The 14,190-nt window shown below is 35.5% G+C and overlaps 1 protein-coding gene across 2 annotated transcripts in view; it reads left to right on the top strand.

Annotated features, from left to right (window-relative positions):
- Window positions 1-14,190, top strand: part of TMCO1 (transmembrane and coiled-coil domains 1) — a 46,342-nt gene that overhangs the window by 18,174 nt on the left and 13,978 nt on the right. For both annotated transcript variants that reach the window (XM_067728509.1, XM_067728508.1), the window contains 2 exons: window positions 3,425-3,471; window positions 4,828-4,895. In XM_067728509.1, the coding sequence (XP_067584610.1) occupies window positions 3,425-3,471; window positions 4,828-4,895 (115 nt within the window). The remainder of the gene's footprint in view (window positions 1-3,424; window positions 3,472-4,827; window positions 4,896-14,190) is intronic.

The raw sequence follows: 14,190 nt of genomic DNA, 5'->3' as shown, positions 1-14,190 counted from the left end.
TTAACTGAGCTGGGAATGGAGAAAACTGAAAATGGAAAAACTTTAGATTAGGCATTGGGGTTACTGGGGAGAGGGGAGGTATAAAAACCTAACTGTGGCTTTTTGGAGACATTTACAAATTTATTGTTCGTAACTTGGGGAGTACCTGAAATTGCTTCCCTATTGGTAACATTTTTATTAGATCAGGTTTGCTGTTTCCCACATGGGCATTTCTGGATTTCTGAAAACTCTTTCATTGTCTAGGACTTTAAATGTTATAGTGCTTGTAGTGTTTATGCTTCTTGAGGCATCTTAGCATTTCCTACCAACTAAGCACATCAAGGTCATAAGAAACTTGTCTCTGTTTCTTTTATCCCCTCCAAAACCAGATGAATGTTAACTTATTTCTGAATTATTTGAAACCAACAAGACCTACTTTATTTGTATATGGTGGGCACCTAAAAACAATTTGAGTTGAAAAGTCTTCAGGAACCAAGCACAGTAGTGTTGGGATATATCATAAACCTGTACTGCTATATTCTTCTTGAGCCATGTATACATACAGTCTACCTTGACACTACATATGGTTAGAGCTTCTGTTTGGACATAATTGAAAAAAGTGGAATAGAACTTCATAAAAACTGTGTCACTTTAGTGTCCTCTCAGCCTTTCAGGCTTTAAGTGCCTCTTCAGCCTACCAGCTTTATCAAAGACTCCTGTCCCAGAAAAGGGATTTTTGGTGTAGGGTATCTTCAGATCAGCTTTTATTATATTGCTGATTCATTAAGCAATATTGAGCATATACTACAATACTGAACAACTAACTACTTGCCAATTACTGAGGATACAAAGATGAAGAAGTCCTCGTTCTCTAGGAGCCTGCCATCTAGTTGCATTGTTAAGTACATAAACAGATCATTATAACAAAATGTATAAACTCGGTGAGTATAATGATAGAGATGTGCTTGGAATATTCTGGAAGCATAAAGAAAGGACTTCTAATCCATTGTCTAAGACTGCATTGTCCAGTACAGCAGCCTGTAGCTACATTTGACTGTTCAGATTTTAAATTAATTAAAATTATTAATAAATGAAGTTGAAATTTTAGTTCCTCAATCATACTGGTCACATTTCATTGCTCAGTAGCTACATGTAGCTAGTGACTACTGTATTGACAGCACAGATGTAGGATATTTTCATAATTGTAGAAAGCTTTTTAGAATAGTATTGTTTAAGGAATCAAGATTGTCAAAAGGAGGTGACACAAGAGCTGAGGCTTAAAAGTTGAGTACAGGCTAGCCAGGAAAGGGTTTGATGGGGTAGGATAAAACAGTCTCGGTGGAAGTAGGGTAGCCAACCATCCCAATTTGTCTAGTCCGAGGAGTTTGTTGGGATGTGAGATTTTCAGAGCTAAAACTGGAACAGTCCAGGGAAAACTGGGACACTTGGTCACCGAAGGTAGAAGAGACTTTATGAACAAACACACTGAATCAAGAGAAAAGCATCATATATACAGGAACTTAAAGTTGTTTGGTATTGTAAGAACATAAAAATTAATGGGAGTGGTTGGAAATGTGGCTGCAGAAGTAAGCAGGGGCCAGATGCAGGACTTGCAGGTGATAGTGAAACATGATCTTGGGACTTCCCTGGCAGTTCAGTAGTTAAGGCTCCACGCTTCCACTGCAGGGGGTGCGTCCGATCCCTCATGGGGGAACTAAGATCCCACATGCTGCGTGGCGTGGCCAAAAAAAAAGAAACATGATCTTGTAGGGATGAAAAGCCATGGAAGGATTTTAAGCTGGGGAGTATCAAGATTTTGTTCAGTTTTGCCTTTTAAGTAGATCTGACTGCATTTATGTGGAAGATGGATTTGAGGGAACAAGTTTGGAGGCAGATCTGTTAGGAGACTTGAAAGTAATATAGGTAAGAGATGTTAGAAATCCTAACTAAGGAAGTATAGTAAGGAGGAGGGGAAGAGATAGATTTCATAAGTATTTATGAGGTATAATTAATAGGACTTGGTGTTTGATTGAAGATAGAGTAGGGAGTCAAGGATGTGCCAAGGTTTCTAGCATAGATGCTTTTCTATACCTTTCTTTTCATGTCTCAGTGGTAGTCCTTTTCCCCCTCCACTTGGTTTTACGCCTGTTTACCTTCTAGTCATCCCAATCTTCAAACACCCAATTTTGAACAGTCTTATTACATTTTAAGAGGGCTGCTCAGGTAGAAGAGCTCTAGCCCCCGAGATACACCTTAGTTCCACCCCATTTTGTTCATTTTCTTCCATATATCTTCATAATCCCCACTTTCTCCTGCCTGTATCCTTTCCTCCCAGGGAAAACAAACTGGATAGGAACGATTTAGGACAAGGAAGCATATATTCGTCTCACCATACATTGTTTGGAAACTACACTCCAGTCTGCGGTTCCTATAGGCCTGTTCTTCCTTCCTTTCCTTTAACTGCCTGAACTTGTAGCCCTCACACCAGTTTCATATATTCTGATTGTATATTTTTTATTTTAGAGGGTATTATATTTAATTTCAAAATCTTCCTGTGAGGGTGAGGATTTGTGTGTGTTTTGTTCATTCATTTATCCCTAGTGCTCAGAAAAGTGCTCAGCATTTAGTAGGTAATCAATAAGTACTTGTTGAGTGAATTGATCCTGGTGATAAAAATGCATAATCAAAGAAAGCAGTAGCATAGTATATATAGAGATCATTGGGTTGGGAGTTGGGAAACTTGGATTCTCGTCCTGGCTTTGGCATAAAATACCTGTGTGGTCTCTGAGAAGTCACTTCTCCTTTGCTGGGCCTCAGTTTCTTCGTAAGTACAATAAAGTCCCTTACGTTGATGGAATACAGTAAATAAGGTCATTAATGTACAACAGACTTCTTTAGCGGTTTAGGTTCTGTGTATATAACAATTTTGTTGAAATATATGTCAAATTTCCTAGCTTTCCAAGTGACTTAACTATGAAACTATGCTTATTTTTAGATTGATTTGACTGTAATATGAAAGAACCTGAATCTTAAATTCATCTTAATTGGCTTTTAATTTTTAGACTCCATGCTCTCTTAAAGAAACTGAAAGAGGGGGAAGAAAATCATAACAGATGGGTAATTAATACTTGAAACCTAAGTACAGACATTATGGTTATACTTCCTTTTGATGTAATGTAAGAGTATATCTTAATGTACAGAGTCCAGACACTTAAAGTTTAAATTAAACTTTAAATATTTTTATTTATTTAATTTGAACTATTTTGGTGCCCTGCTGCATTTGAATTTTCTGTTAGTACAAAGTATACAGTATTCCATGTATTCAGCTTATCTTATTAAGTGATACTGAGACAGAAGTGCTATTATAGTCATCAGGCAATGACAGTTTAACATCTGCTTTGCGCTCAGCGCTGTGTATATTAACCAGTTCATTAATTCTTTGCAGAGCGTCAAGAAGAGAAACTGAAGAATAATAACAGAGATCTATCAATGGTAAGAGTCCTAAATATAACTTCATGATAAACCACATGTTTTTCAGCAAAAGACCCTGATTTTCATCAAGTACACTGCACTTACCTTTTCAGAAATTTATAGTTATGCAGGCTATAAATAATATCATGGTTGTTCCTGGACCAAATAGAAGTGAAAATATGCTACTGGACTGAAGCTTCGTGTTAGTAATATGAATAGCTTTTTTTTTAGGCTCTCTCGAAGTCATAATTTGTCCCTTTCACACAGTTTTTATTAGCTTCCCCCTTACGTTTTCAAATGAAGTAGCTTATTTTCTTTTTCTTCCTCATGTTATTGCTGAATCTTTGGCTTTATGGTGACCTGGTAATCCCAAATAGGAGTTGGAGCATCATAGATGGCCTTTATTGTGGCCTTTATTCTTTAAGAGGCCTTTTGATCTGAGGATCAGGCATATCATAAAGTGTAAGGAAAAGTGATTTTATTAGCCATTTACTCATTATTTATAAAGAGTAGAGTTCAAGCATGTCTTTCTGAGGTGTAGGTAGGCTAATTATATGGCTTGACTTATTTTTCTACTTAATTTCTGTATATTCAACACAGGACATCTAAACTGCGCAACAGTTGTCTTTTGCTTACCAAGAGACCTTTGCTGTATTATTTTATCTTCTGTTTCTTGAAATTCTTATTAAGAAAGATCATAATTTAGAAGTGCATTTTTTTGAAAATAGCTTTTCTGTTGTTGCAATTATTACATGTTCATGAGACCAAATTTGGAAACTGCAGAAAGAAGAGATAAAAATTGCTGATAAACTGTTAATCTTATATCTTTATGATCTTTTATTTGTTTATACTTTTATGGCACATGTAATTAAGAAAGAAGTTAGCTGCAAGAAACAAAATGCTTAATAATGGCTTAAACATATAAAATTTTTTTCACTTGCTCAAGAGGTACAGAGGTTGGTAGTCCTGGGCTGCTGTGGCAGCACAGTAATGTCACTGAGGACTCAGGTTAACCTTCCTTAGCTTATGGTTGTTTGGTTGTTTGATGGTGCTTTACTGTCAGGCATTATGTTCTTCATTCCAGGCAAGAAGTATGGGCAAAAGGCCTAAAGGGATGCTAGCCAAGTTTGTCCCTTTTAAAAATTCTGGTTGGTACTTACATCTCATTGGCCAGAGTTGGGTCATATGACCACCCCAATACTATTCATCAGAAGCTGGCAAGGAGAAGAGGCCTTGGAGGTGGAGGGTGGGTTAGCCAATAAGCAGCTTTTTGCCAAGGAGCATCTTTTAAAAATGATGTAAACCAAAACTTTTGGGGTGTGCTTTAGTGGTGGTTTTTCTCTAGTGTAAAATAACAATTCGTTGGTTTCCTTCCAGGTTCGAATGAAATCCATGTTTGCAATTGGCTTTTGTTTTACTGCCCTAATGGGAATGTTTAATTCTATGTGAGTAGCCTTTTATATGGTTTTATCTAAATATTGCTCTATGTGTGTGTATATGTGAACAATTAGCTTTTTTGGTAATATGTTGATATTTCAAATTTACAGAAGAGTTACAAGAATAGTACACTGATAACCAGATTCACAATTGTTAACATTTTGCCTCATTTGCTTTCCTTTTTTCTCTGTTTCTCCATATCATATATGTACTCATTCATACATTATTTGTATATTTTTTCTGAATCATTCAAGAGTTTGTTGTAGGCTTCATGCCCCTTTACCCATAACTACTAAAGTGTGTATTTCCTAAGAACATGGACATTCTCTTACTTGACCTCAATCCAGTTATCAAAATCAAGGGAAATTTAATTTTGATGGAATACAATTACATGATAACTTTTCACCCTCTTAATATTGAAGATATCTTATATGTAAGGCAAAGACTAAGGTTTTATGGGTCCTCTAAAAAGAATTTAATATGTCTCCTGGGTTTTTAAGTTCCTTACTAACAAACTTCTTCAAAATGAAGGTAGTCGTACAGAGATGTTTTGACTCTTAAAATAGAGTCTTAACAACTATAATCTTTTTTAATAATAAGGTAGGTTACTGTTGTCTAAACTAGCATATAGCAGGCCTGAGTAATTGTGGGACTGCTTTTGACAGAACCTGGGAAAATATCCAGAGATGACAAGCTGTCATTTCTTACCTTTCAGAGCTCTCCTGAACTATCCCACGCATTTTCCTCACCCACTCTTTTCCTTCCCTTTCTCCTACTCTTCCTCCCCTGCTTCATTTCTAACTGTCTGTCTCTCTCTCCTTGTACCCACACCCCGCCCCACCTCCAGTTGTTCTTCTCTTCCCACCTGTCAAGGGCCTACTTTGTGCCAGGCATTGTGCTAGGTATCAGAATATAACAAATAAGATGTGTTCCCTGCCCTCAGTAATATCAAAATTTTATAGAAAGAAAGGACAAACAAATCAATACATTGATGGATGTTACAATAGATGTGTGTGTGTGTGAAATATAGTAGGGGGGAAAAAGGGGAGTGGTTATTTTTACTTAGGTGAGGCACCAAAGGGAATGTCCAAAATGATTTTAATACAAAATTTCCACTTAACTAGTGATTACTAAAATCATAGACCTTTACTGCTGAAAAGGACCTTTGGAAGATTAAATAACTTGCCCAAGGTCTCTAGAAGTCTCATAATTTCTAACTTATAACTCTAAACTCAGTATCCTTTTTTCACTGCTATGCTTTCTCTCATTTCTTGGGTATATATCACCGTGGATTACCAGGCAAACCAAACACTGAAAGATTTTGTAGTTAACTAGTAAACTTCATTGGTACAACTCAAATACTCAAATATTCTTTAATTTGTCACATTCTGGACAGTATAGAGCTAGCTAAGTACTCATCTATATTTTAAAAATTTAATGCCTAACATCTTATTTTTCTCATACTTCTGATTTTTAAAATAATATTTTTATAGGTTAGTGATGTGTGTATGTAGAGCTGTTCTTACTGGTCTTGGCTTTATTGTGTGATACCTACAATAAATTTGAATCACTGCTTTGCTTGAAGTTCAGCATTTGATTTTATTCCTTAGTCTTATGTACAGGTGGGTTCTATCGAAATAGGCTGATTAAGAAAGAACTGTGGGGAATATAGCCAATATTTTATAATAACTCTAAATGGAGTATAATCTTTAAAAACTGCGAATCACTATGTTATACACCAGGAACTTATCTAATATTGTAAAACTTACATATACCTGAATTTTTTAAAAAAGAAAAGGAAGAAAGAATGGTGGCCATTTCTACCAGTGGTAATGCTGCCTTATATTCATGTGGTTCCCTTTCTTAATGTTATTTGTGAACATACCGTGGTATGAACGGCTGCTCTATGGGAAGGGCATCTGATTCAAATATATTTTTCTCCCAATGCCATATTTTTCCCCTCAGGTGTAACCTTTTATTACATTTCTTTCTGTAATCATTGAAGTAATAAATTCTTACTGGAAAAATTCCAATAATATATGAATGTATAAAATGTAAAGATCACTCTGCCTTCCTCAAATGAGTACGTGTCCTTTCAAGATTTGTACTTCTTCTCTCCGTATACAAACATTTAGATATTTGTATGTATTAATTTTTATACCCCAAAATGGTTGTTTTGTAACCTGCTGTAGTTACCTGTGATAATTTTTTAAATGCAGTATGTGTAACTCTTGCATAATCATTTTTAAAGGATTTTTTTTTAATTTTTTTAAAATTTATTTTTTTGGCTGTATTGGGTCTTCATTGCTGCATGCAGGCTAGGATTTTTTAAATTATTTATTTATTTATTTGGTGGCACCAGGTCTTAGTTGTGGCTCATGGGCTCCTTGGTTGTGGCATGTGAACTCTTAGTTGCAGCATGCATATGGGATCTAGTTCCCTGACCAGGGATCAAACCCGGACCCCCTGCATTGGGAGGGCAGAGTCTTAACCACTGTGCCACCAGGGAAGTCCCATCTTGCATAATCATTTTTAATGTCTGTCAATATTCCATTGAATGGATGTACCCTAACTTATATAATCTTCTATTAATCTTCACACAGAATTTTCACAGGTAGTATGTACACCAGTGTATACTTATTTTTTCCTCAGGCATATCCTAGAAGTATTGCTTAGGTGAAATTTTTCTTTTTGACCTTGCTGCACAGCAGGCGGGATCTTAGTTTCCCCGACCAGGGATCGAACCCGCGACCCCGTGCAGTGGAAGCGCGGAGTCTTAACCACTGGACTGTCAGGAATTCCCGTAGAAAGGTTTTTATTAATTTATATTTTTCGATTATTGCGCTCAGTACTTGTGAGTGGTTCTTTCTTCATATATTTGTCATCACTGGGAATTATGTATCTGTTTAATATTTGCAAATCTAATAGCTAAAAATAATATTTCTTTTAAAATTTGCATTTCTTGTGAGATGTAGCATCTTTTCATATACTTATTATGTTTATCTATTTCTAAATTTCTAGTTCATGTTCTTTCCCTTATTTTCTTTTTATAAGACTTTTTTATTTATTGAGACTATTAAGCTCTCTTTTTGAGATATATGGGCAATGTTAATTTTTATGTCAAATCTGTTACTCTTTTCTGTTATATAAGTAGTGCCTTTCTCATACCAGATTATATAAATTTGTTTCTACTTTTTATTTTTTATATTTAAATTTTGTTTCATCTGTAATTTTTTTTGGTGGTTAGTTTCCAACTTTACCAAGTACTTCCTATTGTTAATACCAGGTAGGGAACAAATAATATATTTTCCCTGATGATTTGAAATGACTAGTTTATGATATATCAGGTAGCTTCCCAAAGCTTATGTAGTAGATCTTTTTTTTTTTTTTGCTGTACGCGGTCCTCTCGCTGTTGTGTCCTCTCCCGTTGCGGAGCACAGGCTCCTGATGCGCAGGCTCAGAGGCCATGACTCACAGGCCCAGCCGCTCCGCGGCATGTGGGATCTTAACGGACTGGGGCACGAACCCGTGTCCCCTGCATCGGCAGGCGGACTCTCAACCACTGCGCCACCAGGGAAGCCCTATGTAGTAGATCTTAACCAGGAGTGCGCATCAGAACCAAAGTTTAAAAAGAAAAAGATTTTCTTATACTAGTAATACACAAGTACTTCTAAAAAATTCAAACAGTATAATGTAGAATAAAAAGTGAAAGTGAAACCAAATGAGTTGAAAACTTATGTCCACACAGAAACCTGCACACAGATGTTTATTGCAGCTTGATAATTGCCAAAACTTGGAAGCAACCAAGATGTTCTTCAGTTGGTAAATGGATAAACTGTGGAACATCCAGACAGTGGAGTGTTATTCATTGCTAAAAAGAAATGGGCTATTGGCCATGCAAAGACTTGGAGAAACCTTAAATGCATATTACTAAGTGAAAGAAATCAAGCTGAAAAGGCTACGTACTATATGATTACAACTATATGACATTCTAGAAAGGGCAAGGCTCTGGAGACAGTAAAAAGGTCAGTGGTTGCCAGGCATTAGGTGTGAGGGAGGGATGAATAAGCAGAGCACAGAGGATTTTTTAGTGTAAAACTATTCTGTGTGATACTTAATGGTGATACATATTGCTATACATTTATTAAAACCCAAGAGTGAACCCTAATGTAAACTGTGGACTTTGGGTGATGATGAGGTACCATTGCAGGTTCATCAGTTGGCAATTACGAATAATGCTTCCATAAACATCTGTGTGCAGGTTTTTTTGTGAACATGTTTTTAACTCCTTTGGATAGATACCAAGGAGCATGGTTGCTGAATGGTATTCATGTTTTTTTTCTGGTCTTTGTGCTCAGACCAGAAATTTAAATATATATATATGTGTATATATATATATATACATATATATATATATGTATATATGTATATATATTTCTTATGTCTAGGACTGTGAGCACCTAGAAGTTAAAGAATGTATCTCTATTTTTATAAGCTGGTATGTGACATTAAAAGTCTAGTACATTTTTTTTTTGGTGAGCAAATTCCAAGTTTTATTTCACATATATTGAAAAGCAGACATTTCAGATCTGATGTTCAGAATATCCAATCTATAAGATTCAATGCTATCTTCATATCCTCAGATAAAACGTCATTGTTCATGTGACATGACAGTCCAGACAATAGCTGGGATTGAAACTGAATGCACCCCTTTCTTTTTCTTTTCATTAAAAATATTAGCAAATAATAATTTAATCATAATTTAATCATATTTGTATGTATGGATTTTAAATTTAAATGGGAAAAAAGGAAAAAAAGTATAGAAAAAAAAAGCTCACCATCCCTTAGCAGTTCTAAACAAAAGTAATGTGGGTGTCAGTTATTACAGTCTAGTACATATTTTGATTGTATTGAACAATCACTATTCATTTTTCGCATAATTTCTCTTAGTTTCACCTTGATCATCTGTTTATTATAGAATGGAATACGTTATCTCTAATATCCATTTTAGTCTTACAATTGTTGATAAGAAAAAAGCCTCAAGTTAGACTAAGATGGGAAGGACTTGAGCTCCAGATTGCCAGAGTAGCAACAAGAGGCACCAAATTCAGCTATTTATTTGTCTTTGGCTTCTCTTCTGGATCATTTCCATAAAGCTGAAACATTAAATCTTAGAAGTGATCTTAAAAGTCATTTTAACACATTACTTCTGTGTCAATACGGAAATCTCTCCAATAATACCTCTAGCAGATAATTTTCCATTATTTTTAATCATTTTCAACGATGAGGAGCTTGATGTTTTCTGAGATAATATAGTTTTACCGAGTAGTATTTAGGGTTTGAAAGTGGTTCCTTTTACTGGACCAAAATATGCCTGCTTGTTCTGTTCATGAGCAGTGAGTGGTCCTGCCCTCTGGAACTGCAGAGAGTAAGTTCACTTAAAGAAATAATCTACCTATAAGCTATCTCTCTCTTTGCACCTTTTTCTTTCTCTCCCTAACTCTTTTCATTATTAGGCTACAGACTAGTAATGGTGTCTATTCTTAGCTATTCCTATGGAAAGCCTCTAATCTCCTGGAAAAATTAATTTGAAGGGGTTTTTTCCTTCATATTTGTGGCTGGTTTAAGGTCTCATTCGTACTAAATGTTCAGTTTCACATAAATGAATAACTCACTTATAGGACATGAAAGGTTTTCTCTCTCCTTTTTCTTTTAAAGCTTTTCTCCAGCTTTACTGAGATATATAATGACATATAGAACATTGTGTACATTTAAGGTGTACAGAGTGATAATTTGATACACATACATATTGCAAAATGATTACCACAATAAGGTCAGTTAGCAAATCCTTCATCTCACATAAATATCATTTTGTTGTGTTGGCGGTGAGAACAATTAAGACTTACTCTCTTAGCTTTCAAGCATATAATACAGTATTAAATATAATTACTATGCTGTACATTAGAAGCCCAGAGCTTATTCATCTTAAAACTGGAAGTTTGTACCCTTTGACCAGCATCTCCCCATTTCCCTCAACCCGCATCCTCTGGCAACCACCAATCTAATTTTGTTTCCATGAGTTCAGCTGTTTTAGATTCCACATATAAGTGATGTCATACAGTATTTGTCTTTCTCTGTCAGACTTGTATACAGTATATATATCACATTTTCTTTATCCGTTCATCTGTCGGTGGACACTTAGGTTGTTTCCGTATCTTGGTTATTATGAATAATACTACAATGACATGGGAGTACAGATTCTTTGAGACAGTAGTTTATTTCAATTCCTTTGGCTAAATAGCTAGAAATGGGATTTCTGGATCATATGGTAGTTCTACTTTTAATTTTTTGAGGAATATCCATATTGTTTTTCATAGTAGCTGTACCAATTTACATTCCCAGCAATAGTGCCCAGGGGTTCCCTTTTCTCCACATCCTTGCCAGCATTTGTTATCTCTTGTCCTTTTGATAATAGTCATTCTAACAGGCATGAGGTGAAATCTCATTGTGGTTTTGATTTGTATTTCCCTGATGGTTAATAATGTTGACCACCTTTTCATGTACTTCTTGGCCATTTGTATGTCTTGTTTGGAAAAATATCTATTCAGATCCTCTGCCCACTTTTTAATTGGATTATTTGGTGTTTTTTGTTTTGCTATTGAGTTGTACAAATTCCTTATATATTTTGGATGTTAACCCCTTATCAGATATATAGTCTGCAAATATTTTCTCCCATTTCATAGTTTGCCTTTTCATTTTGTTTCTTTTGCTGTGCAGAAGCTTTTTAGTTTGATGTAGTCACGTTTGTTGATTTTTGTTGCTTGTGCTTTTGGTGTCATATCCAAAAAAATCATTGCCAAGACCAATGTCAAGGAGCTTTTTTCCCTATGTTTTCTTCTAGAAGTTTTACAGTTTCAGGTATCATGTTTAAGTCCTTAATCCATTCTGAGTTAATTTTTGTGAGTAGTGTATGATAGGGGTCCAGTGTAATTCTTTTGCATGTGAATATCCAGTTTACCCAGCACCATTTATTGAAGAGACTGTCCTTTTCCCCACTGAGCATTTCTGGCTCTTGTCAGATATTAGTTGACTGGGTTTATTTCTGGGCTCTCTATTCTATTCTATTGGTCTGCATGTCTCTTTTTGTGCCAGTAATATATTAGTTTGATTACTATAGCTTTGTAACATAGTTTGAAATCAGGAAGTTTGATGCCTCCAGCTTTCTCAAGATTGCCTTGCCTATTCAAGATCTTTTGTGGTTCCATATGAGTTTTAGTATGGATGTTTCTATTTTTGTGAAAAGTAGAGTTTTGATTAGAGATTGTATTGGGTCTATAGATGACTTTGTTGTTGTTGTTTTTAATAAATCTATTTATTTTATTTATTTATTTTTGGCTGCATTGGGTCTTCGTTCCTGCGCACGGGCTTCCTCCAGTTGCAAGGAGCGGGGGCTACTCTTCGTTGCGATGCACGGGCTTCTCATTGTGGTGGCTTCTCTTGTTGCGGAGCACAGGCTTTAGGCATGCGGGCCTCAGTAGTTGTGGCATGCAGGCTCAGTAGTTGTGGCTCGTTGGCTCTAGAGCGCAGGCTCAGTAGTTGTGGCACACGGGCTTAGTTGCTCCATGGCATGTGGGATCTTCCCGGACCAGGGCTTGTACCTGTGTCCCCTGCATTGGCAGGTGGATTCGTAACCATTGTGCCACCAGGGAAGCCCTGTAGATGACTTTGGATAGTATGGACATTTTAACAGTATTAACTCTTCCAGTCTATAAACATGGATATCTTTCCATATATTTGTGTCTTCTTCAGTTCCTTTATCAATGTCTTATAGTTTTCAGTGTATGTATCTTTCACCTCCTTGATTAAATTTATTCCTAAGTATTTTATTGTTTTTGATGTAGATGGGATTGTTTTATTCTTTTTTTCATATAGTTCATTGTTGGTGTATAGAAATGCAACTGATTTTTGTATGTTGATTTCCATCCTGAAACTTTGCTGAATTCATTTATTAGTTGTAAAAGATTTTCTTTTTGGTTACAATTTCAAGTCAAAAATGTCAAGGAATAAAATGACTGTATAAGATGAATTTGTTGGGTGTGTATGTTAGCAGCAAGAGGGGTAAACATTTTGGGCTATATTTATTTCAGCCCTACTCCTCACAGTTTAACTCTACAGATGGAGAGTAGAGTGGCATATGTAGAACAGTATACTGCATATAGCATATAACCAGGAAATATTGGAACAACTGTGTATAATACTTCCTGTGAGTGAATGGGAATACCTCCTCCTGGAAAAGTTATTACAATACTTCGTTTTGCTTTTGTGAGGTTAGTAGATAAGAATAACTACTTCAAGCAGATCTTTAAATATTTTCATCATATCCAAGTAACAACAGTTCATGATAGAACCCTTACCCTGTGCAAACTATATACTAGGAAAGCAGTTGGGCATAGTAAGTGGACAATCATACATATGTACAGAATATGTCAAATTCATTCTATTTATATTCTTTGGAGTTCAGCTGTATAAGAAGCTCTTTATAACCACAATAGTTAATATGGATATTTAGGTATTTTTTCCCCCAGCGAAAAAGATGGTAATACTACCTCTCTTTTCCCTCTCCCTCTATAGAAACATTCTAAATACCAAATGTTTTTCTAAGAGGGAATGTTCTAGATATTTTAACTGGAGTTAAAGACTTTATTTGGATAAAGTAACTGATGCTGTCATATATTTTTCTAATATTATGAAGTATCACTGTCCTTAATCACATTAATTTATAATTCTCAATATTGTCTGACTGTACAGCTTATTCATAGAAAAGTGTAAAAGAAGTTTATATCCCCAGCATCTCAAAATAAACACTGATACATATTTTCTTCTAGTTTTTTTCTAAGATTTTCTCTTTTCGAAACATTTTTCTATTTTAGAAAAAGTAAAAAGAATTACTTTCAAACATTAGAAGTATGTTAAAAGTTATCTCAGAGTATTATGTATGCCATTTTTCATTCACCACTATGTATATTCCATGAATTTCTCTCCAGAAGTGTTTATCCTGTTTAATGTGTATATACTGGGAATCTTTGAGTCTTGGAAAAGAGGGTTCTTAAAATCTTATTGGTGTCATTGTTTAGAACCGTGGTTCTCAAAGTGTGGTCTGGGGATCCCTGGAGGTCTCTGAGACTTTTAGGAGGTCCTTGAGGTGAAAATTATTGTTGTAATAATTCTAAGATGTTATTTGCCTTCTTCACTCTCCTTCTCTCATGAATGTACAGTGGAATTTTCCAGAGGCTTCATAGGGTG

Source organism: Pseudorca crassidens, chromosome 2 (genome assembly GCF_039906515.1).
Source record: "Pseudorca crassidens isolate mPseCra1 chromosome 2, mPseCra1.hap1, whole genome shotgun sequence".
NCBI classification, from domain to species: domain Eukaryota; kingdom Metazoa; phylum Chordata; class Mammalia; order Artiodactyla; family Delphinidae; genus Pseudorca; species Pseudorca crassidens.
Note: the sequence above shows the minus strand (reverse complement) of the source record. Positions and strands in the feature narration are given on the sequence as shown.